This window comes from Triturus cristatus, chromosome 7 (genome assembly GCF_964204655.1).
Source record: "Triturus cristatus chromosome 7, aTriCri1.1, whole genome shotgun sequence".
NCBI classification, from domain to species: Eukaryota; Metazoa; Chordata; class Amphibia; order Caudata; family Salamandridae; genus Triturus; species Triturus cristatus.
In genome coordinates this window covers 390,042,035-390,067,022 of record NC_140590.1, presented here as the reverse complement: position 1 = coordinate 390,067,022, position 24,988 = coordinate 390,042,035, and the positions used below count along the sequence as shown (strand labels likewise).

General features: G+C 43.9%; 1 protein-coding gene across 2 annotated transcripts in view; it reads right to left on the bottom strand.

Annotated features, from left to right (window-relative positions):
• The window catches only part of LOC146809760 (serine/threonine-protein kinase SBK1-like), a 102,403-nt gene that overhangs the window by 24,382 nt on the left and 53,033 nt on the right, over positions 1–24,988 (bottom strand). For both annotated transcript variants that reach the window (XM_085616611.1, XM_085616612.1), the window contains exon 2: positions 11,307–11,501. In XM_085616611.1, coding sequence (XP_085472737.1) covers positions 11,307–11,472 — 166 coding nt within the window. In that variant the 5' untranslated portion in view covers positions 11,473–11,501. The remainder of the gene's footprint in view (positions 1–11,306; positions 11,502–24,988) is intronic.

Sequence of the window (24,988 nt, the reverse complement as noted above, 5' to 3'; positions counted from 1 at the left end):
AGAATCATTTCTCACTGATCACACCCATCAGATTCAAATTGGCTAATCCTTCTTTGAAGATTATCCTATGCCATATCTTTGGTACATCCTTTCACTGGTACCCCACTGTATAATAAATCAGACTCTCCTGTATTCATCTAAACGATTAGATCGGTGCCGCATGCTGCACACTAATGGATTGGGCAGTACCACCTATAGTTGCATTTCTTGAAGACTCATTTCCTATTATCCATCCCAAGTTATAACTGCAGATGTATTTGGCAAGAAACCTTTGAAAATACTTCCATTACCTCAAAATGTATCACCACTGTCAAATCACCTGGATTCCTCCTGGGCTCCTCTTGGACAAAAGCCTTCACCTCAAGGAGTGTAAACAACTCCAGAAGCTCAAAGGCAGAGAGCATTCACTTTCTGCACAGGACCGGAAATTAGCAGTGGGTGGACTGGAAATCTCCCACCTTAATTACAGCGCATGCGTCCTCACAACAGACCGGCTCTACTAGTGCCCACCCCAGTTCTGTCTTTCATTAGATGGTTTCTGACTGACACAGGAAGCACCATGAGAAATGCTTATTTCACTGATACACCCTTACATTTTTAGAATTCCCAGTTACCTTTATTACATTTTATCAGTATTTGGAGGTTCTCGAAAACCAAAAATCTCACTGCATCCCACATATCACGAGGAAGCCCACCGTGCACAGACCTGTCTCAGGCAAGGCTGCCCCAGTAACGTCTTCTGTGCCTCCAACTCCTTTCTAAAAAGCAAATATGCTTTGGGAGAAGCATCTTCATGGGACAGCACAAGGCCCTCCTTCCTGCTCTCTGTAGTAACCGCTGTTAATGTGCTCAACTCACTGCGGCTTACTTGAGCTCGCCGTTACGAGTTATGCTGAGCATCAGGATGCAACTCATTTTCATGTTCTTATATACTGTACCCTAATTATCGCTTATCAGATACTCAGCTGCTTTACCTCTTTTGTGCTCTTGGCTATAACTCGTTGACATCTTAGAGTAGATTGTTAATTTTACTCCCGCCGTTGCTCTTTTCCAGCAGTCAGATATTGTTCCACTGATTGCTAGTCACACTTTACAAGTGCTTTTTGCACCACTCTGAAATTGTTACACTGAATTCTTCTTCTCATTTACAGTGGCCTGGAATTGTTTCACCATATGTTTCCTCTGCTCATAATATTGAATCCTTTCAACGCGCTAATTAAACAATTGCTCCTTGTAGCCTAAAGTCGTATCCCTCTGCCTCAGTTTAACTGCTTCTTTTACTCTCGTTAGTCTCCGTAGGTTTTTCATAATATGTTTCCTCTTTGCTTATTTAAAAACAGTGCTAAGCACACGTGCCACCCAGATGGATGGCCATTGATTGCTTTGATGGATTGGAGTAAATAGGAAATGTGAACCCCCACACTGCCCCAGTTCAGGAAGGACCTCAAGACCTGGCTCTTCGGATGCCCCAGTACTCAATGGATACGCCCCCGTCCCTCCCCCCCACCGCCTTGAGACCCATGCGGGTGAATAGTTGCGCTTACCAACCCTGTTTGATTGATTGATTGATCAAGATGTCCAGCATTCCAGGCACACTCATTATCCTAACCCCATCATCATGATTTGAAGGACCTTTAAAATGCAGAGACCTTTCAAATGCTTATCTCTAAACAAAGGCTCTTTTTTGTATCCTTTTCTAATTCATTATTTGTTTCATTAAGCCCATCAGTAGGTAAGAGGAGGATCTCGGAGTTAAGAGTGCGCATGCATGACAGTGATAGGTTTCCCTTGAGTGGAATGCAGAAGCAGCATACCACCTGCCCTTGTTTTGTGATCCGGCTGTGGTGCCCCTTCCTCTGTCCAGGCTGCTAAATCGGTTTCAGCTGGGAGCAGTGGGATATTCCTGGACCCTGCACCTGTCCCTTGTCTAAGTCTTGAACATGACAGGATGGATCAAGCGCAATGGGAAGTCGAGTAGCAATTGTAGCCCAATAGCAGATACCGGTGGGAGAGCAGACTTACACAACTACTGCCGTGCTGCAGTGCCCACTTGTACTGTACATGAGATAAATCATATGCCCTCTGCTAATAGGCTGTAAGGGAAGGCTGATGCTTGCAAAAACATTGTAGATGACATCCATGTAGTTCAAAGACTATTTTGCTTGCATTTACACCTGAGTCGTAGTGCTTCTTTAGAGAGATAAAGGAGGTAGTTATCACATCCTCAGTCTATAGACACTTGGGCTGGTTCATGTCTGAAAGGTTAGTTTAATACCTTTCTAATTGCTTGCTCCACCCCACTGGAAGAGCGTGTCTACCACAGTATCTGGTATTTAAGGTTCCCTACCTAGAAATGCATTACTGATTTTCTTCTCCCCTTCCTCTCTGTGGTTGGCCACTGGAAGTGGTGTTTGGTATCTAGTGCATGGGTTTGCTTCCAGGTCCTATTTTCGAAATGGATGGTCCTTCACTATGGCTGAAAATGAGATAGTCCATTTGTTGGAAAGTGGATTATTGGTATGGGGAAATGTAGGTCTGGCACTGGCAATAAGGCCACTAACACAGTATAGGGCTCAGAATAGGTCTTAGAAAATTATTCTCATGCTCAGCCCTTGGTAACGTGGCTGCGAGCAGACAGGCTTAACCCCTTCCCTGCTCATGACGGAACCATTCCGTCATGAGCCACGGTTGGCGTGTGCTCATGACGGAACGGTTCCGTCATGACAATCCTGTTGGCGGCCGCTCCGCCTCCGCGGCGCTGTTTCCCCGCCTGTGCGAGGGGACAACGCAAATGGGCGGAGTCATGACGGAACCGTTCCGTCATGAGCACAGCTCAACTGTGGCTCATGACGGAGCGGCTCCGTCATGAGCACAGGCCCACCGCGCTGCCCCCCTGCCCCCCCCCAGCGCTGCAGCGGAATGTCCGCAGCAGCGAAGGGGTTAACTTCAAAGACAGGTATGTAAAGCATTTAAAAACACCAATTCAGCAAATAATTAAGACACAACACATAATAAGAATCCAACACCAATTTATATGAATAGGAAATATGTTTATCTTTACAATGACACCAAAATTACAAAAATCCAATGTAGGGAAGCCGAGATATGAATTTTTAAATAGTTATCACTTTATAGCACTTAGAAACTTATAGCACCCTATTGGGACATCTGGTCACGATAGACTGGCTTAAAGTCATAGTTTCAGATCAACCACGATGGAGCCCTGAGTGGCTACCACTCGTGGTAGGTCCTGTTCACAGTTTTTACCTTCTGAGCTTTTTCTCGCGGGGTCCCTCGAATGCTCTTCTCCAGGCTGGATTCGGTAAGGGTTCGCCGGCCTCGGATTTCTTCTACTGCCGGTCAAACTTTGGAAGTCAGACCTACAGAGCTTTTAGCGGGACGAACCTGGATGGTTTGGCCGTCTCGCGGTTGAAGGCAGGCGGCTTGGCTGACCAGGTTGAGTCGGTCCCCCATGGAGCTTTTTTCAAAGTTTCTCCAAAGTTCTCCAAACTTCTGGAACTTCTTCCTGAAGTTCCCCAAGGGGTCCCAAAGTGTCTCAAACTCACTCCAAGGGTCTGGAAGCTCCAAGATGGTCCTTGAAAGTTGAGGACTTTAGTTCCCACAATCCACTTGGACAAAACCCTTACAAATCCACTGGTCGTTCTCCAGGTTAAGGATCCTTGGTGGTGATGTTCCAGGTGAGCTCTGTTAACCTGTAGCTTGCAGGGAGTCCACTCTTTAGCTCCTTTACAGCAAGGTAATCCACAGAGCTGTAGTTTCAGCTGGTGCAGTCTTCAGAGGGCAGACCTTAGTATTTTGCACCCCAACTTCTCAGCATGGCAACGTCTTGCTTTCTTAAGTTTCAAGCAGCAGATCTGAGAGACTCTGCCCCTCTCAGATACTTATTCCAAGTTCTCTGGGTCAAGCAGGAGGTCACTCCTGACCAATGGAAGCAGGGCAACTCCCCAAGGAAATGACCACATCCTGTAGAGTGTGGCATTTTTTAGTCTCAGAGTTCACCAAATCCTTCAAATTCATAATGGTTGATTTTCCAGTAGGGAGGTAAGAGCTGGCTAAACACACCCCTAGGATCGCTACATTCCACAGCCTCTCCCCCGTGCATCTGTGCATTCCTTCCATAAGCCTAGCTCTTGCTTTGGGTCAAAAGAGTGAAGTTGTAAATGACACTGAGGCCATCCTCTTCTCTTTGAAGACCATGGTTTATGACTCCTCCCCCTGCTCTGGAATTCCTGTGTAGCAGCACACTGCCCACCCAGCAGAGCTGGTTAACCCCAGGGGCTCTTTATCACCTCTTCAAGGCAGCCTGGCTAATCCACATAACTGTGACCAATCAGGATAGACCACTGGAAGGCTGAATCTGGACTTACAAACAAGAAAGTCTTGTCTGTACATTTTAGGAGAAATTTAACAACATGATATTGTTGGATTCATCACTACCATTCCGGGAAGTCTTTGAACGGAAGTTCTATCACTCTCCTATCAGGAGTTATGAGTTAATATCTTCTTGCCATGTTAACTATGTGGCATGGGATTTGCAATGGGAAAAATGACTTGGGCCATTTTTCCAGCAGTGAGGTTTATAAAAACATATTTTATAAGTACTTCGCTTATATCTACAGGACCCCCACCCCATGGGACAACTAGGGGAGACTTTAGGGGCTCTGAATCCCTCCACAGTGCTCATAGCATCAAAGTCAAATTTGGGCAGCACTTTTATCACAATGTGAGGAGTGAAATGTGAAATTTCACTTAACCCAGGGCATATAAAACTCATTTGATAAGGGTCTACCTTATAAATACCTGCCCCCTCACCCCTGGGACACTTAGTGGAGTCCCTGGGGGTTCCCAATATGCCAAAACATTGTAGGTTATCCATTTTAAGTGTCTCAAACACAAAAGACGAGTTTGGGCACAATTTACTTTTTAAAAGCAGTCCTGCCACACAGAGCCACTTTAAAATGCTTCAGCAGTGCACACATGCAAGTGCAGAAAGGTCTGCTGGCCTCTAAACTGGCATGCCCTATTCATACTAGGGACCGATAGGTAGTTTCAATTGCCATGCCCTAATATGTACTAGGGCCCTATGGGGTAGGTCATGCCAATCACAGGGGTAACCCATACCATGGTATATCCTAGTGTATGTAGGTGTTTTCACTTTAATCTAAATGTGTGTCTTTCAGCATAGCACTGGCCCTGGGCCTGGTTAGGCAGAGCCCAGGGTCAGTCAGAGTCAGTTACCACCAGTACCAGTCAGCAAAGAGTTAGGGGGTGCACAGGGCACAGGATGACTTTGCAACACCATGGTTTTGCCAATTCCATGTTTCTTGTACATGGGGATGGTTTCTTTACGACATGCTCATCAAGTTGTTGGTTTTATGAGTGGTTCCTATTAATTAGGTTCGAATGCATCAGTCAAGCTGTTCTCTAATACAATTTTTCGATAGTGTTGCTTTGTATGCAAATGGAAAACTAACTTATGTATAAGGCAGAGAAGCTGGTTGATAAAACTAATGAGGTCAGAAGAACCACTGTAAAACTGCTCTAAATTGAATGCACCACACACTCGCAATCATAGATTGACCGTGAGAGAATCAAATGCTGAGGCCTGTCCACCTCCCAGGCCACCACCATGCATGCACCATATTTTTAGGCCAGTCCTTCTAATGCATTTTTCCCTGCTGGATCCTATATCAGACTCGCGCAGGGAAAACAAAAGTTGTTTCAACATGCAAGAAGTGTTTTTTTTCATGGCATTGTTATGTTGTCTTCCAGAAAGAACCACCTACTTTAAGGTTTTGTTTTAAAATAAAATTGTAATGGTATTTGAGCCACACGAACATGGTGGCTTGCTTGGCGACCAATGTTGGACTAGCACCAGATCTGCCTACAGGAAGCCCCATTTGATAGCTGTGATGCTAGTTCCTCTGGCATCTCCTCTGGGTGAGATTTTCAATGAGGCAGCAGGGGTCTTGCATGGAAATCTGTAAAAACATCTAGAGGGTAGTGGGAGAAAACTCTTCGTAGATATGTGGGTCCTGGAACATGACACAACTATAGGGATCTGTTCACAGGACCCACATCTGTCAAGCTGTGGCAACGCGAAAGGGGAGGGTTCAAAGGGAGATCTAAAGAGGAGGCGTCACCTTGGCAGGTTCAAGCTGGATACTTTGATGGAGGTGTAGCTGAAGGAGGGGCAAACAGTAGAATATAAACCAACATGGAGTTATCCCCCACAGTATCTCCTGCTAAGCGGGTGGTAGCTATGGTGGGGGGAAAAGCACTGCTGCAAAAATAGAGAGCTTAAAATGTGGCAGTGTGATGGAAGAAGCAGCCTGCCACACCAGCCTTTAGGCAGCCAGACTGCTAAATTTTAAATGGTCTTTTTACTGAAAATATTTATATTTAGTCACAGTCTTTGTACTGAATGGAGAGCTGTGCCATCCTTGGTCTTTTCACCTTTATGGTTGGCCCTCTGTTTTTCTTCCAGTACACCTGGCATTAAGAGTTCACTTATAGACATGCTTTTATTTTATCCCATGCAAAGAGCAGCGCTCTGCTGGATTGAAGTGGAAAGTGGCTTACCAGGAGGATAAACCTTTGTACCTGTCCTACTAAGATGGCCAGTCCACCTCTCATGGAAAAATATTTAGTTCCTCTATATATTGAGGTATTCCTAACAGTGCCCTCTGTGATGTCACAATGCATGCCACACAAGAGGGTGGTTCTATGCATCATAGAACAATTCTCTCTTGCTAAAATGTTGTTGATGTAGCCAATGGGCCAAACCCCCATGGTTTATATAGGAGATTCACCCTGTGTTCACTTGTCAGGATTGAGAGAATTCATATTCAGGCCTGAGACGTGAACTACTACAGTGCACTGGCGGAAACCAGGTTCACTGCCTGGGTTATTTAATTGCTGAGCTGGGAGGACACTTGTATGCATAGACTGCCTTAGTTCTAAGGGCTGTTTAGGTAGAGGAGCTGTATTTCCTAGGCTCCATAGAAGTATCCTTGAAGATCAGTCCAAGATCCTCTTGACTGAGAGCTGGAGGATGGTTCTAAAAGCAACCTCGCCAGAAACCACAACCTGCAGTCCAGCTGGCTTGGACTAAACCAGGAGCAGGATATACTAGGGTACTGACAGGACCTAGCTGTATGCTACTGTGGTAGTGGGGATCTCATCTTAGCCCTATAGACCCATGTGGTGTGTTCGGTTGGCTGAGTGGATGCCCTCATCTCAGAAACATTCGACCCATTATATTGCAACTTCTCAAGATATCACAATTTGAAACCTTAGGTCTTTTTTTCTCTCCACTGGTGCGAATGCATGCAGTGCATGCTTCAGATGGGAAGGTGTCCAACCACCGGGAAATTATTACAATGTCCAACAATTTTTGAAATGCCGTCCCCTGAAGTTTGTGGCACTGAGTCAGCGCTAGTTGTGTGGTACAACTCCATCCAGTACTAGATGGCATCCTGAACACCGAGTACATGTTTTAGATGAAAAAATATGACCAGTTCACCTAAGATTCAGGTCATAAACAGGGCAGGCACCAAACCTCACTGTGTAGTTAAGGTGCCTTTTTCTTGCCTTATTGTTAACGGCTACAGAGCCTTCCTTAGGAAATGTACCAGAACCACTGACAAACTACGCTTAAATAATACCTGCCAGGCTAGTCCTGGCTGATTCATTCAACGCATGCATCTTTTTAACTCATTCAGAACTTCATCACACAAATGAACCGTCTGTCGGATACCCTCGCACCATAGTTCTTTGCTCGTGATCAGACACTTCACATTTGATCTTTTCTTGGTCCCCCTGCGCAAGAGGACCTCTATAGTACTGTGACCGACTGGAGGGTAGTCTTTAGGAGCCAGTGCCAACTGTGATGCTATGAGGGCAAGACTTTGTTACCATACATTGAGAGTCAGCATTGACCCGACCATACTCCACTTGCCGGAAGAGTCGACACAAATGTACATTTGACTACTGACTACTGCTCAAATAGCAGTTTTAGGACAGTTTCATCTAGGTACTTCCTGTTGTACTTTTGCCACGTTATTTGGCTTGTTATTACAGCTTCATAAAACTTTTAGCTTTGTCATAAAGTCTCCTGTGGATAAACATGCACTCGATTCAAATGTTCTTATATATAACACTTTCCTACATTCAGCTAGATTCATATATTCAGCTAAGGCTAAAGCAAACTATGTATGTGAGTATCTGAGGAATTCCTGGGGTAAGCCCTAGTGCAGTTTTCATATCCATAAAGGTAGTCATAGTAGTCATTCTTACCTGGTCAGTTCATTTAATCATTTACATTGTGCTTTTATTTAGTGATACTTCATCACTCCAGTTTTTCATATCGATGTATTTTTTTGTTGTTGCAGTTTTAAATAGTGCGAATTCGACCCAAAGGTATGAGAGCACTTTATATGAGCACCAGTTTCGTTACAAAAGGTCACATTCATTTTTTGAGGTACCGGGAGATTAAACGTTTTGCCCAGAATCACAGAATATTATGTTAAGTTAGGTTAGTTTTGTAAGGCGCACAGCTACCCAACAAGGGTTTCCCAGCCAACACCGAGATTGAAACCTGGTCATAAGACAACATTCTCTCCCTCCTCTATGCAAGTGCATATCTATTTTACAAATGTCTGCATCAGTCCAATGCATTTCAGGACATACCATCCCTTGTTCAAGGAATTACTCTGAAGAAGTAGGTATGGCCACATCAGGGCTCAAGCACATGTCAAACAAGCACCAGGGCTTGTTTCTGATGTTTGGCAGGTGCAATTACAAAGGGAGAATAACACTCCCAAGTAAGAACAGGGATCACTTTAGAGGTATGCAACATGTCCTTCTGTCCAAAAGAAGGTGACACTTTGGTCATGCTTTAGCGACAGGTTTGACAGGTTTGCAAACACTAATGAGGACTTTTAAAAAGGGAAAGCATAGGACAAAGATAAACCCAGTACCTGGTGACCACAACCATTAACAGTCAGCTTTAGAGCTCTGATACTAAATACAGGGAGTAGCTGAAGGCCATGCCCTGTGCCCAAAGAGTTATGTGGGCATGGACTAAGGACAATACTGTAATAAAGCTTCCTGGTCTGATTTCTTTCTCCCATATGTTCTGCATTGTTCTATCATTCTTTCCTAAAACATATAGGCAAATCATTACTGCAGAAACAGTGAGATGTGGTTAGTTTTTCAACAGAACGCCACCAGAGAGCTAAGGTGGGAGGGAAGAGAGTCCTACCTCTAGATGGGTAACTCAGAGACGGTTGGCCCCAGAAGGCAAGGAGGAAATGATTTTCAGATCATATCACTTCATTCTTCTACCATGCAGAGAAAGGGCGAATGAATAGGACTTTATATACTCATAGTTTGTCTCATGCGAACATTACCATGGGTGCATCACCTCTAAAAGAGCAACAACACACAGAGCCGCTCTGATTAGTGGCTGTGAGTAAATTCCAAATCCATGTAAAGTGTCAATGGCCACACTCTGGACTGGCAGATTCTTAGAAAGTCATACCTGCAAACATTTCCCAGTTACAAATGTAATGTAATGTAATTTATATTTATAGAGCGCGTTATCACCAACAGGTCTCTAAGCGCTTTCAGAGGGCATACCTATCAATGTTAGTGGAGGAATGGCAGAAGTTACATGATGCCCCACGCTTCTGAGAAGAGAACTGTCTTCAGCTTCTTCCTAAAAGGGAGGAGGTTTTCTTCCTTCCGTAGGTTTACCGGCAGACTATTCCACACCTGAGGGATGGATGTAGAGAAAGCTCTTACTCCGATGGTCGACAGGTTGAAACAGGGACAGACTAAAAGACTGGCCTCTGCTGACCGGAGCACCCTGCTAGGGACATAATTGGCTAGACGGTCTTTGATATAACTTGGTGCTTGGCCATACATAGTTTTATGTACAATGCAGAGACCTTTAAACTTGATTCTCTGTCTGACCGGGAGCCAATGTAGCTTGCGTAGCAAAGGGGTGGCGTGGGCTTGTCTCGGCATTCTGTAGATAGGTCTGGCCGCGTCCTTCATGACAACCTGCAGTCTGAGGCCGGTATAAAGGGCGTTGGCATAGTCCAGACGCGACAGTATCATTGCCGTGACCGCCAGTCTAAGGGTTGGTGAGGTAAGGAGGGGGGCCGGTTTATGCAGTTGTCTCAACAGGCCCACGCAGGTACCCACTATTGCCGATATCTGTTGTATCATGGATAGCTTGTCATCAATTGTGATGCCCTGGCTTTTCACCGCCCTGGCTGGTTCCAGAAAAGTACTAAATTCTTGCGGCCAAAAAAGTTCATTCCAAGGATTGGACTCTGTGGTGACGGCCAGTACCTCTGTCTTGTCTGGATTAATTTTAAGAGAGTTGGCCGACATCCAATTAACAGTAATTAAAAGTGGGCCATCGGTGAACTGTCAATCTGGATGATGACAAATATGCAATGAAGTCCACTACTACAGGAATTTGATATGAAAAATTACAATTATGCATGTTATTTTCCATTTCTCAAGTGAAAACTAGAAATTTGAAGAATGTTCTGCATCCAGTAAAAAAACACCCAACTGTATGACTGGGTGCAGTAAATACCTCACCCTTTACTGATCATCTGGAAGAACATTCACCGTCGGACTTCACCTGGTGTCCAACAGAGCTCATCCGGACTCCTACTTGTACACATCCCGCGCATACAGAAAAACAGATCCAATGGTCGAGTCTTCTCCTACATTGCTCTTATAGTGTTGGTGGAACTACCTGCCGCTACACATAAGAGCCTCCTCCTCACTTCCTGAATTCCATAAGAAGCTGAAGACGCAGCTTTTTGAGTAGTCCCACCAGGCCCTAGACTTGGCTCACACTTCTCAGCGCCAGGATACCCTCCCACGTGATAGTGTGCTCTACAAATCTGCATAACATAACAAATTATGTAGTTATTGAAACAAAATGCAATCTTAAACAAACGAAACAACATAAACAGCATACATCACATAATACATATTAAGTCAAATTTGTCCTGCAGAGAATACAGAAAGTAAATCAGGAAGGTGCATCTAAAACTACAGAGGAGAATTATCAAGGTTGATATAAAAAAGAAATTAATGAATATGATTCAATTTGAATTTGGGCTATATTTTGCTCTGATTACTCAGAAGACTCATTCTATGAAAAAATGAATTCATAACTAATTCGAAATTTGAGCCATAGAGAAGGTCTATGCATGTGAAAAGAACACAGTTTAATGAATTGAACTCCTCCGTACCTCGTGATCGATGCTCGACCTGCAGGACATGCCCATAAGAGCCACTTCCAAGCTCCTTGATGACACGGTAATGTTGCTTCAGATCCAGTACTGGCATGGTCTGGGATGTCAGCTCCATCATCTCATGCAGGATCTCCTCATTCTCATCTATCTCATTAAGATTCATGTTTGGACTTGATCTCTCTTCGCAAACCTCTGACGGTAAAAGGAGACATAGACTCATGTTATCAAATATATTTTTCTGTGCTGCATCCCGCTCCATGGACATTACCTTATTCCTTTTTCATTTTAGGGCATCTAATTTCGATCCCATAAGAAACAAGGGGAATATTGTGTGGCCCTCTTTTGTCCTATCCAAATTGGAAATCTGGAGACACAGACAAACCTAGAGCAGAAATCACACATCTAAAGAACTCAGGAGACAGTCTGTTCCTTGGATCCTAACACTGACTGTGGTGCAGTTGGATTTGTTGGCATCCTAAGACATTAACGATTTACACCCAGTGCACAGAACAAACCTTGAAACTGTTACACTTGGACTGTCTTTAAGACTCTAAGTTATTGCCTTTAATTATAATTCTCTTGGATGTAGAAACTATTTCCCACTCTTTTGAAAGTTTTAAACTGTTTTTTAAGTGGACCCAATATTTTTGTAGTTCAAAGTGTATCACTAACGAAATGTGGCAGGATTACAACCAGTCAATATTCCAATGAACGACCATAAATATGGATTCTCCTGAGACAAAAGGCACTGAACTATTCTCTGTCACTACTCAGATGTTCCATTCTTTATATTCATTTGGATTAGGGGAGATTTATTGCTGCAGCATTGACAGCAAAGGGAGCTCAGCCATAGAGTTCTTTTTGCCTCCTCACAACACACTGTATTGTCATTGAGTTAGTGCTTATAAAATCAATGATGAGCATGGGTCTTTTTTAAGATAGGAATAGGGTATGGGAACAATTTATTTCATTTCTTAAACCAAATGTAGATTTCAAATTCATTGCAAACGCCTTGTCAGATCACCCAGTTCCCTCTCATCAAGTATTTGCCCAGCCCCAAACACCACAGATCCGTCTGCCTCTCACTTCATAAATGGGCCTATCACCTCTGATCATATATTCGTCACCTCACATTATGGATCAGGCTATTGCCTCTCAGTATTGATGAAACCCCCATTATATTGTGGCTTATCCGGTCTGCCTGTGAGGGGACCTTGCTCCTCTGCTGCTATGATGCATATTTCTGTGTATCATAATGAAGCTTGATAAAACCTCAATTAACAAAAAAAGGCACAATTATTGGCTTTGATGATGTTTGTTTTCAATATTAAGAGCTGACAGTGAAGAGTATTGAAAGTACTTGAATCTCTATCTCTACAAACAGAAAGCAGAATCAATATTCACTAATCTGGCGATGAAACACATCACTGCCTGGAAGTCTCCCCTCCCTTAGAAATGGATGTCCAGCACGTACCTGAAGCTCAATCCAACAAAGACAGACTTTCTGTTATTGGCCAAGAATAACAAACAAGAAACAGTACAAAGGTGGCTTTATGATATGAACTTTGGCACCTTTGACTACCAATTTTCAATTAATGCTCAGTCACCTGCATTCACCATGGACACCAAACCCACCATCAAAGAACACATTGCCAAAAAACAGCAACTGCCTTGTACCAGCTCTCTCTCTTTTAAAGAAAAATATACAATGTATGCCACACAGCTACTTCTGAAACACTGCTCAAGCGCTCATATTCTTGCATCTAGATTGTGGTAATGTCCTGCTCCATGGTCTCCCAGACTAAACACTGGCACCCGTTAACAGATTCCTACATGGCACAGCACATCTCATCCAGGTTGCCCACATACTCTTGGAACCCCATTGATTCAACTTTTTAGCCCACTGCGTCTTCAAAACTTGGTGCATCATTTACAACGCCATCATGACCAGCCTTTTACCTTGCATACAACTAATTAACTCTGGTGGGCCTTTTCTAATAATGCAATCATGATCTGGAACAAGTGCCCCATATCTATTAGGACCGCCCCAACGCTGATCCAATTCAAGCAATAGTTGAAGATGTATCTCTTTAAAGAATGCTTCATCACAATGCACTATTAGTCCACAAACCAGCTGCCTCCCCTGTCCTTTCTTTACATTATGCTTGCCTTTGGCCCTGTACAGCACTTCTCTGCTCTTTGGCTATGTTTGCACTATAGAAATACCATATACATCCATAAAGGCACCTAGTTATTTGAAACAAAAGGCACTAGAATCAAGTTATTTCAGATACGTTAAATAGTCTTGAACAACAGCATGTTGTGACCTTAATGGGAGCACATTCCAAAGTATGGCCTCTGCTACATGGGTTGCCTTGTTACCCATGCAAATGTTCTTTGTTTTAGGCATGAACAACATGCTGGATTATGAGAATCAGAAGGAAGGATGTTGCAAGGATTTTCTTATTAAGGAGGACTGGGGAAGCTAAATGGATCACAGGCATTTCAATATAACCGGCTGTGCTAGGACAAGCACATTGGCCATATTCAGCTGAGGTGAGCCAGAGAGACATAGTCAAACTTTTAGAATCCTACGGAGGGGCTACTGCAATGAGATTTTGTTCATGTTGGAGGTGAGATTCTATGGGAGGTCTAACTAATTCCTATATGCAACTAACCTAAATGATGGAAATACCCATTTTTTGTGTGGTACCACCCCAGATATTTGCCTTAAATGTTTTGCTGACTATAGAACTCTGTGCCCTTTACACCTGCTAATCAGTGGCATAGTATTTGGTTAGGGTGTCCCCATGGGGTGATTCCCACACTTGTTTGTGTCAGGCATACTTGTGGCATCTACAGACACCCACTTCAGAAAACTCCTGCATCTGTGGAAGATCAGATGACTGAAGCTGCTCTCTAAAACCTGAGTAGAACCTAGATGAATGACCCTGCTCTCCATCTTCTACCTGGGACAAAGAAGTGGACCACAAGGGTCAGAAGACTGCCCTCCTTTTAAAGCTACCGGAACACAGCAAGCTGCAAGAGCCCTTTCCTGCAACTTTCTAGAGGAACAGTGGCAAATGGACCTGGAATGGACTCTCTGGTGGGCCTATGGCTGCCATGCTTTGAGTCTATAAGTGCCTCAACTGAAGCCCTTGGCGGATTCAGAAGTGTATACCTGTGTTGGATTGGGATTTGAAGAACTAAGGGCCAGATGTACGACCCTAAATTGCAGACGCAAACAGGCATGCGACCCGTTTGCACATGCAAAATGGTCCAGGGCCATGTACAATTCCTAAATAGCGAGTCACAATTTATTTGAGACTAGCTATTTAGGAATTGCGAGTCGCAATTAGGAAGGGGGGTTCCCTTCCTAATTGTGTCTGCAAATCAATGTACGAATGTTTTGTGACCGCAATTGCCAAGAGGGTGGTAATGCAGTCGCAATTTGGAAGGGGTACCCAGGGGACCCTTCCAATTTGTGACTGTCTCTAAAAATATTTTTTAAGGGCAGGCCGTGCTACTAGGGACCACTATCTGCCCTTAAAAAATGAAACGAAAACGTTTCATTTATTTTTTCTATATGGAAAACGGGCTGCATTTTTTTTTTAACTGCTTTATTTAAAAGCAGTCCTAGACATTTATTTATTTATTTTAGTGTTTTATAGAGCGCGAACTTGACCCGTGAGGGTATCAGAGCACTTTACACGGTATACAGATGTGAACAAAACAAAAGTCAAAAGTGCAGAAATATACAAAAATATACAAAAAGGTTGGCAAGGGTCAGGGGAGCTGAGAACATAGGGGAAAAAAGGGGATACAAGTGTATGGTGACATTCATAGTTAGAGTCAGTAAAGACAAAGGCCCCACATATCCTCGGCGGGGAGAATTGATGATCTGGGGAAGAAGCGATAGTCTTAGGTTCATCAGGCACATTGTGGTGGTTGAGGGCAGGCCTTAGACGAGGAATTTACCCATGAGAAAGGTTTTGGCCTCCTTCTTGAAACGTTCTTTTCTGAAAAAAGGCAGGTTGGCGTAAGAGGTTTCCAGCGGACCGGGAGTTCCTGCTTCCTCCAGATACCACTAGTTTCTGTGCCAGATGAGCAGGGGAATTGGTGTAAAGAGCCTTGTGTGTAATGCATGCCAGTTTCAACTGAATTATGGCCTCTAGAGGGAGCCAGTTCAGCGCTTTCATATGTGGAGAGATGTGGTCGAATTTCCTGGTGCTGGTGAGTAGTCTGGCGGCCGCGTTGAGGCAGGCTTTTAGAGGTGCCAAGGAGATCTTGGGTAATCCTGTAAGGGTGGAACATCCATATTCCAGTCTAGAGATGACTAGTGCTTGAAGTGCTATTTTTAAGTCAGGAGCATCGAAGAAAGGTTTCAACTTCCATAGGTAGCCCAGGTGGAATCTGGCTGCTTTAGCCATTGAGTTAATGTAGTCTTGCATGTTCAAGTTACAGTCGAGGATTATGCCCAGGGATTTGGCAGAGTCCACAATGGTCGGCGGGCAGTTTAGGGCTGTGATGGGCTTGATCCACATCTGAATCTCCGGGTTGGCTTTAGAAGGGGAGATTAGGAGAAATTCAGTTTTCTTTGCGTTGAGTTTGAGTTGGTTAGTGGCTAGCCATTGGACAGTCAGTTTCAGGGTCTCATTCAGGGAGACAATCTCCTCGAGTGAAGAAATATTGATGTATATTTGGGCATCGTCCGCGTACATATGGTAGGAGATGTTGGCGGTACGAAGAACTTCGGTGAGTGGCTCTAAGTAAAGATTAAAGAGGGTGGGGGGCAGAGTTGAACCTTGGGGGACTCCAACCATGACCGGGGTGGGAGCTGATAGGTTGCCGTTAATGATGAATCTCTGAGAACAGTTGTTGAGGAAGGACCTGAACCATTATAGGACCACACCATCCAGACCCATCCTGAGTTTGAGGCGTTCAGGTAGTTTTTCATGGTTGACCGTATCGAAGGCAGAGGATAGATCTAAGAGGATTAGAAGGCAGGTTTTGCCTTGGTCTAGGGCTTGGAGGGCGTAATCCACAATGTGGAGCATAGTAGTTTCAGTGCTGTGTCCCGGTCTGAATCCAGATTGGAAGTCATCAAGTAGGTGGAAGTTGTTGATGTGCTGACTTAGTTGCTATTGTACACACTTCTCCAATACTTTGGCTAATAGCGGGATATTGGAGGTAGGTCTGAAATTGTCGGGGGAGGCTGGATCCAGTGATGTTTTTTTTTAAATAGGGGGGACATGGCCGGCTTTCAAGGGGTCTGGAATCTAACCCTGCTGGAGAGAGGCATTGATTATTGCAGTCCAGCAAGGAACAATGAATTGGGAGGCAGCAGCGAGGCAGTTGGATGGTAGCGGGTCATTAAAGTGGTTATTTGGGTTTAAGGTAGAGAGGATTTTGCAGATGGAGTCTTCGTCATAGTATTCGAAGTCGATCCAGCGGGCTTGGTTTTTAGGTGAGGCTAGAGGGGGTAGTGCGGAAAAAGAGGTCAGGTCCGGAAGGGGTTGAGAGTAGGTGGCGGACCTGAGTTCAATTCCTAATGCTGTGATTTTATCAGTGAAGAAAGAGGAGAATTCCTCTGACGATATTAAAGATTTGGGGGATTCTGTGCCCAGCAGGCAACCATACCTGGGAGGGCCTGTCATTCCCAATGGGCTCGAAAATTGCGAGAGGCTCATTAATATTAATGGGCCTCGCAATATTAATGGGCCTCGCAATTTGCGACCCCATTGGGAATCGTAAACAGTGTTAAACATGCTGTTGTTCATGGCAAATTGCACCTCGCAAATTGCGAGGCACAATTTTGCTGGTTGTACATCTGGCCCTAAAATCAGTAGGTAAAATCTTTCAGCAGGAAGAACCTGGTTAGTGTACCTGCATTGACAGTCAGCGTTAAATTGTGCATAGGTCCTGTTCTACAGAGACCATTGACTATCATTAGAACTTTGTACTTCTTGGCACTATTTCTAGTTAAAACTTTAAAACATCGTATCTATGGGTCCCCTTTTTGGATGCTTCTCATTTTGGTGTAATTGTGTTTATTACATTTTACTCTATTTTCCTAATTAATTTTGGGATTTTCATTGTTTTGCATTCCGCTTTTTGTGATTGTTTCAGTACTGCATAAATACTTTACACATTGTCCCTAAATTGAGCCTGTCTGCTCTGTGCCATAACTACCAGGAGGTTGAACTGAGATTAATTTAGTAACTTTAAGGCATCACTTGGCAAGGACTGAGATTAATACTTGAGGTACTCATCCCCAACTAATAACCCAAATGTGTGCACTAGTCTGAATGCAAGCAGTTGGTATGCCTATATGCTTTAGTGCTATTTCATGAGTAATAAAGATTTGATTGATACAGACATTCTATGATTTTCTAGGAATAGTCGTCAATGATAATCACAGTTTCGGTGGGTTTAGTTGGAGAATCCTGCTGATATTTGTCATTTTTGGGATGCAACAACAGCACCTTGAGAAGAAACCTACTTGCCCCTTGAGCCAAGTTATGTCTAATGAACGCTGGCAAGAGAGACCCCATTATTGTTTAGTTTTTATGCAAGAGGTGCATGCAAGCAATAGTATGATTGTCAATGGCTTACTGACCATCACTACCAGAATGGATATTGACAGATGAATGATGACAATAAACGTTGAGGGGCTTATTTAAGAGCCCCTTGCGCCGTTGGTGTGTCAGGTTGTGTGGCTTTATGTGTGCTTGTAAACATTTACCCATTTCATGCAACACGTTGCGTGTTAGGGACGTGACATGGGTGTTGCTGTGGGTGTTCCCACGTAACACCCTTGTCCACTGATGCATTTCCAGATTTACGAGCAATCGTAAACCTGGAAATGCATCACAATGCTACACCACCCCCAGGGGTGGCATAGCGAGGCACAATGAGGAGAACTTTTTCATTTCTCTTTGTTTTTTCCTCTTTCAATGCGTGCTGCATTCTACAGCACGCATTGGATGAGGAGATCACATCAACTGATTGTTTTTGTGCAGGAAGGTGCCCCTTCCTGCACAAAAACAATCTCCCCACGATGGTGCAAGGGTGCCTGCACTGGCGTATGGCAGCAGTTTGTGCTCCAGCGCAGGGAAAGGCACAGAGATGCAACATGTTGCTGTAACTAAGGCAGCGTAGCGCAGCAATTTATCTTGCGGCACCACACTGAGTTAGTTTCTCATAAGGAAGCCCCTGAACGCTAGTTGTTAGTCCTACATTACATGGATGTGAATGACATTATTATGTAACAGAAAAGGACAGGAGCAGCCCTTGCCCAGCTTCTTCTTCCTACTTATTCCCACAAGGGCTGCTTTGGTGAAATACCTATAAGGCAGCCATTTTGAATTGTTTGTATGGTGGCATTTAGCTTTCAGACCCTAGCAAGCATTCTCGAGGCAGGACCAGCTTTCCTCTGCACCACCAACATCGTCATCGTCATATTGCCGAAAATCTGAAAATCACCCAAAGGAAAGGAGTTGGTATTTCATGCTTACAGAATGCATGTATCTTTCCGGGGCTGCTTTCCTGTAAAAAAGCATGTGCCTCATTGAACACAGGTGATTACTTGATGCTTGAGGTATGGGCTGTCATTCTTATCAATGCTAGGACGAGTCCTGAACCCTGTTAAACCTCTGCTATCATGCCCTGCTGTTATCGAATGCATGTGGAAGTTTGAGAACTTTCACACGTAGACTGTAGAGCACCCAAGAAGTCTTCCCAAAACCTCAGCAGAGACCAGGGGAGACATGCCCAAGTGTCCATTCTGTCTATGAATTACAACCCACCTCACAAACAATCCCACTTTATCAGATCTTGCATCTTCCAATTTGGGATACTCACAAGTCTCCAACCACGTGGCCTAGTTGCCAGAACAAGTACCTGGAGCCTCTATCGGGGTCTCTTGACCTTAACTGGTCCAGACCAGCGGCTGGTTGGCCTGAACAGCATCCTGATCCTTAGCCTAATGATTGCACCAGCTAGATTGTATTAGGTCCATTACCCTTGGACACACAGTCCATTTCTGTCGGATGATCAGAGCCCACCTTGGCCCCCTCCCCCATTCAATAGCTTAGCCCGGGAGCCATTGACCCGGTGTTACTAGCACTTTACATCTGTGAAAACCTAGGAAGCCCATGCACTAAATGGAAGACAGATTGAGTCTGCCAATCGAACTACAAGTGGTAAGCTTAACTGCCAACATTAGGTATCAAAATATTTACATATATTAAGGTGTTAGGAAGCTTTTTGTACTCTTTAGTATCAGTTTTGGAACGTTGATGGATAGTTAAATCCTGTCCCTAGTATGACATTAGTCCAGTGTTTCCTATAGCAGAAGACTGTGCTACGTTCAGTGCTTTGAACGGGCAGGTACTCCTGCTCAAGTTATGGTTTGTTTGGTAAACCCAAGAAGGAGGCGCTCTCATTTTCACAAGCTCAAGTTGTACCCAGAAGGGAACTAATTTTACTCCGCGAGGTCGACAGAAGGTGGCGACCTTCGACCTTAGAACAGAGAGCCCCGCTGGGCCCCAGGAGGACTGCGGGCGGGACACCGGCCCTACGTGCTCAGGAGCCCCGGGATGAAAGATTCATTGCTGGCAGGCCGGCGCTGCCTGTAACCGGAGAGGCCTGCGCGCTGCTGATAACGGGCCTGGCTGAGGTGTGGAGCGGAATGAGGCTCTAATGGATGAGCATGCATGCCTCTCAGCACACTGGCTGGGCGAGAGCGGATATGCGCGAGTGTGAAACACGGGGTCAGCTTCAAGGGACTAGGAGAGGTTCATTTATTATATTAGCAAATCGTGTATTCTTTGGTTTTCAGACTGGGGTTTGGACTTCGACAACTCTGCATATGGGACTACCCCGCAAAAGCATGGGCCGACAGCAGAACATTCTAGTTTCTATGGTTCAAGTTCTCTTTAATTTCAAGACCATGTTTCTCCAGTGCTTTATTTGTAAAATATTAAGTGCCAGGTCTAAGGCACTTCATAGGACTCCACTCCACTCCATCTTGCACCACCAACAGCCCTGCCACTGCTGCCGAATTCCAGTAACCACTATGTGCTAGATTCATCAGTTTAAAAAAAACACTGCACTGATAAATTCTGCAGAAGAATAGACACACAGCGCCACCATGTAGTGCAATCTCATGATAGGTGCAGGTGTCTACAAATAAGTGCTGGTGCTGAGCAAAGGAAAACATCGGCCCAAATTAAGCACTGTAGTTTCTCATCGTTTGCAACAAGTATAGTGTCTGGCCATTCACAAATAGATACGGTGTAAACGTTTGCATGATGCAGAGACTGTACTGCAAACAGTCTTTAATTTTCGGCCTTCAAAATTCCTAAATATTCTTTGGCTCATATTTAGGGTGAAACTCAAGACATAGCTCTTGGGTCAGCCTTAGCAAAGTTTCAGTGGGGCCCTCTCTACTGGTTCGCTGTATAATTTCGGATTTCTTACAGTGCCGAGAGAGTCCTTTAAAGTGTGTTTGCGCTTTACAAAGTAATACCCAGAAAGAAATATTAAAATATAGATAACACATTTATGCATGATTATCCAAAAACTAAAAAACCAGAGAAAGACTCTGAGGAAAAGAACACGTTCTTACCATTTAGAAAAGGAAGTGCAGCCGTGATTAGGACTGTGCAGCCCTGTCACTCTTCTGTAACCGCTCGTTCATCCCACCCCACTGCGGATTCACGGCAGACTATCACAAGGACCCAAACTAACACAAGCGCTGAGGCCTGCATAGTGATCCATAACTGGAATACCTTTAGTTCAGGGGGGCTCCTCCATAATGGCAGAGGAGTGCCCCCCCTTGCTAAAAGATGAAAAATACAGTGATAACAAAATCCGCCGACAACACGAGCAGGGCCGGACTGGTCGTTGCAGGCACTGGGCGTTTCTCCGGTGGGCTGCCAGAATGGGGGCCGGTTTTGGACACCTGGGGGCCATTTTTGTTACTGAGTGCCGGTTTTGCAGCAAAGCTGCAATATCAGCACCCTGTAACAAAAGCAGCAGCAGTGAGACAGAAGTGGTGCTTCCAACTAGCCCTCCCCCCGCCCCCTAGATACCCGGGGCCAGCCGAGCTGTTTGCCAGGGCCGGTTTCAATTCCCAGTCCGGCTGTGAACATGAGTCTTACGAGGGTGGGGCCAGTCAATCCTGTGTGGAAGGCATGGCAGGGGGAGGAGTGCTGGTACTTTTAAGTGTGCACGTCAGTTTGGCCAGCCATCTTAGGCTGGCCAAACAGATTTGCACACTTAGGTTTCTCCAACCCAGCTGTGTGCACAGTCGGGTTGGAAAAACGCCACAGGCTCCCAGGCACTGCAAACCAGGCTGCTCAGACCAATCCCAGTGCTTCTCTCATGCTGGGAATAGCATTGCCAACATGAGCGAAACACCTGGATTGGTATCTGGGAGCCTGTGCAGTGTGCAGCCGAGTCGAGGATCGGGAGAGAGGAGAGAGGAGCAAGGCGGCAGCCATCGGAGGGGCAGGTATGTGAAATTTTAATAATTCTAATTATATTTTCCTTCTCACTCCGCCTCACCACTAAGCAATGTGAACAGCCACCACTGCTTTAGCTACCAGAGCAAAGGCAGTACGCCATGCTTCAAAGAGCTTCAATTGTTTAGTGTAAACAATCAATGCTGCAAGTACAAATGCCAGCCCTATGCTGCCTACCACAATGCACCTATGGACTCATCCTGTCAATCCTGAAATGCATTTATATAAGTTTGCATTCCACCCGATATTTTATCTGCCCATGGCAGGGATTCAGATCAAAGGAATGTACAATGGTACTTTGTATTCCTTCACACTAGATATGTATTGCGCTTAACCCCTTTTTTAATTGATTTATACATATCAATATTTTGTTTATAATGTGAATATAAACAAATTCAAAATTATATATTTAAAATGATATATGCATATATTAGATTACATGTATTTAAGTTTTAAAATTCTAATTAAATCAAAAATTTCATTTGAACATTTATAAATCTTAATTTAATTCATATATGTAACCTAATTTATAATTATATATGTATACCCTGTTTATCTGTGTACTCATACATATATATATTTAGATTAAGTTATTTGATTAATTTCATTTTATATTTACTATTAATACATAAATTATTTAATTGTAAAATGTTTAAATTTGGAATTAATTTATAATAATTTAAAAAACCAGATAACTTTCCATTCTAATTGCCTCACTACCCCTATGCCCTACCCATCACTTAACCCTAAACCCTCTTGCTACCCTAATGCACTAACCATCCATGAAATCTATCACCCCTTACAACCTCTTTTGACTACTCATCTCTGAACATAAAAACTCCTTAGTACCCTCATACACTACCAGCCCCTGAACAATAAAAAAAACATAACTACGCTTTCCATCCGTGAGACTTAAAAGCTCCTCGCTACCCCTATTCTCTTCCAATCCTTGACCCAGAAAAACCTTGCTGCCCCAAGCTTTTCCTGAACCCTAAAAACTCGTTACTAACACTATTCACTACCCATCCTTCCACAGGTTCACCTATGGAAACCTTTTTGTTTTTTAAACACATTTTATTAGTAGTTTTTCAACATATACCATATCACGAACATGTTACTCTGAGCATTGTAATGGTACATACTGCTACAGTGCTGCATCAACATCCACATTAGTAAAGGGCAAGAAAGAGAACAAAAAGTCCACTGTGCATCTTAATAATTTGGTAGTAAGAGTCTGTACCCAATGTCCCCAACTTATTTTCCCACCCCCACCCTCCAGTCCTTCATCTTGTTGCATTCCTCCCTAAGGGAATCTCAATCCACAGGTTCACCTATGGAAACCTTATTACGACTTTCACTTCCTCTAGATAGTTACGTTTGATCGTCTTCTCGGCACTCTGCCTTGGCCATTGCTGACCCCAGGAAGTAAAATTTGTAACAAGGTTTCCGTAGGTGAACCTGTGGAAGGATCATTAACCTCTTACTACCCTATACACTACCCATCAATGGGGCCTACAATTGTGATATCTCAGTACACTACCCATCATTAAACCCTAGAAAAAAAACCTTAGTACCCCTTTTCACTAACCATCCTTAAACCTAAAAATGCCATAGCACTCCGATACCCTACCCAACCCTGAACCTTAAACAAAAAACCCTTACTAAGCAATACACTATTCATTCCTGGGACCTAAAACCACCTCCTTATTCCTATATTGTACAAATACCCAAATCCTAAAAACCCATACTGCTCCTATACACTATCCACCTCTGAACCCTAAAAAATCCTTACTATGCCTATGCACAACACGCCCATGCTGCAAACTCCTTACTACCCCATTACAATACAAATCTAAACCCAAAAGACTTCTTGACACACCTATACACTACACATCCCAGAATACTAAAAACTCCAAACATCTCTTAAGTGTGTGTATATATATATATATTCACTGAAAAAAACATAGGTTTTACACATGTTATAGTTAGCTGGACATTTTACTGATAAAAAACCATTGAAATTCCCCCGTTATAGTTAGTGCAGGCAACTATAACTCACGCGACCGCAATCCTCTGCTGATGCTAATACTGTATTTAGACACTTATTTGCCCATGTCTTCTTCCATTACATTTTAGCTATACATATATTGCAAATATTTTTTTTTCATAAAGACACATGTGTCATCAGCAGAGGATTGTGGTCGCGTGAGTTATAGTTGCCTGCACTAACTTTAACGGGGGAATTTCAATGGTTTTTTATCAGTAAAATGTCCAGCTAACTACAACATGTGTAAAACCTATGGTTTTTTCAGTGAATTTGCAAGGTTTTTTAAATGCTAATTCCTAACTATAACGTGTGTGAAACCTATGTTTTTTTCAGTGAATTTGTACGTTTTTTTAAATGCTAAGTTACTTTACGCCGTTCGTGGCGTGCGCGCCCACTTAACGCAGTTCGTTCCCTGCGCGCATGGTGCGCTTCGCGCACCGTGCGCGCACAGTGAGCACGCGGTGCGCTTCGCGCACCGCGCGCCCACTTTACTCGCGTGCCCGCGTTACGCTGGATGGGCCATGTACGCACGATGCGCTTCGCGCACCGTCCGCACACGGAGGACATATTATGCGCTTCGTTGTGAAAGTTAATCTATTAATTGTTCCTAGAACTCTGTTCAGCCGTTCGGGCTGTAGCTGTGTCTAAAGGTCCTATGGAAAAATGCATGGGAAAAACGCGTTTTGGGACCCCTCTTTTTTCTCAGCCCCTGCTTGACGAATCCCCCCGAGACTTTCCGGGTAGGAGCGGAGCGTAGCGCCCCATTAGTTTTGAAAATTTTGCGAGGATTCGTCCACCGGCGCCAAAGTTATTCCAAATAGAATGTTGCGGTTTTCCTATGGAAACAGGGTCCTAACTATAACTACCTACTGGCGACCGCCAGTAGGTAATATATATATATATATATATATATATATATATATATATATATATGACTCCCAATATACTTACCTGCATTGTAACATCCTCCGCTTGTGTATACTTGCTATATATAGACCCTCGAAGTAATGCCTGCATATTAACAGTTATATACCTATCAAAAAGGACATGTAAAGCATCTTTCTTATTGGTCTAAGTCCCAAATCACATATCACTAGATAACA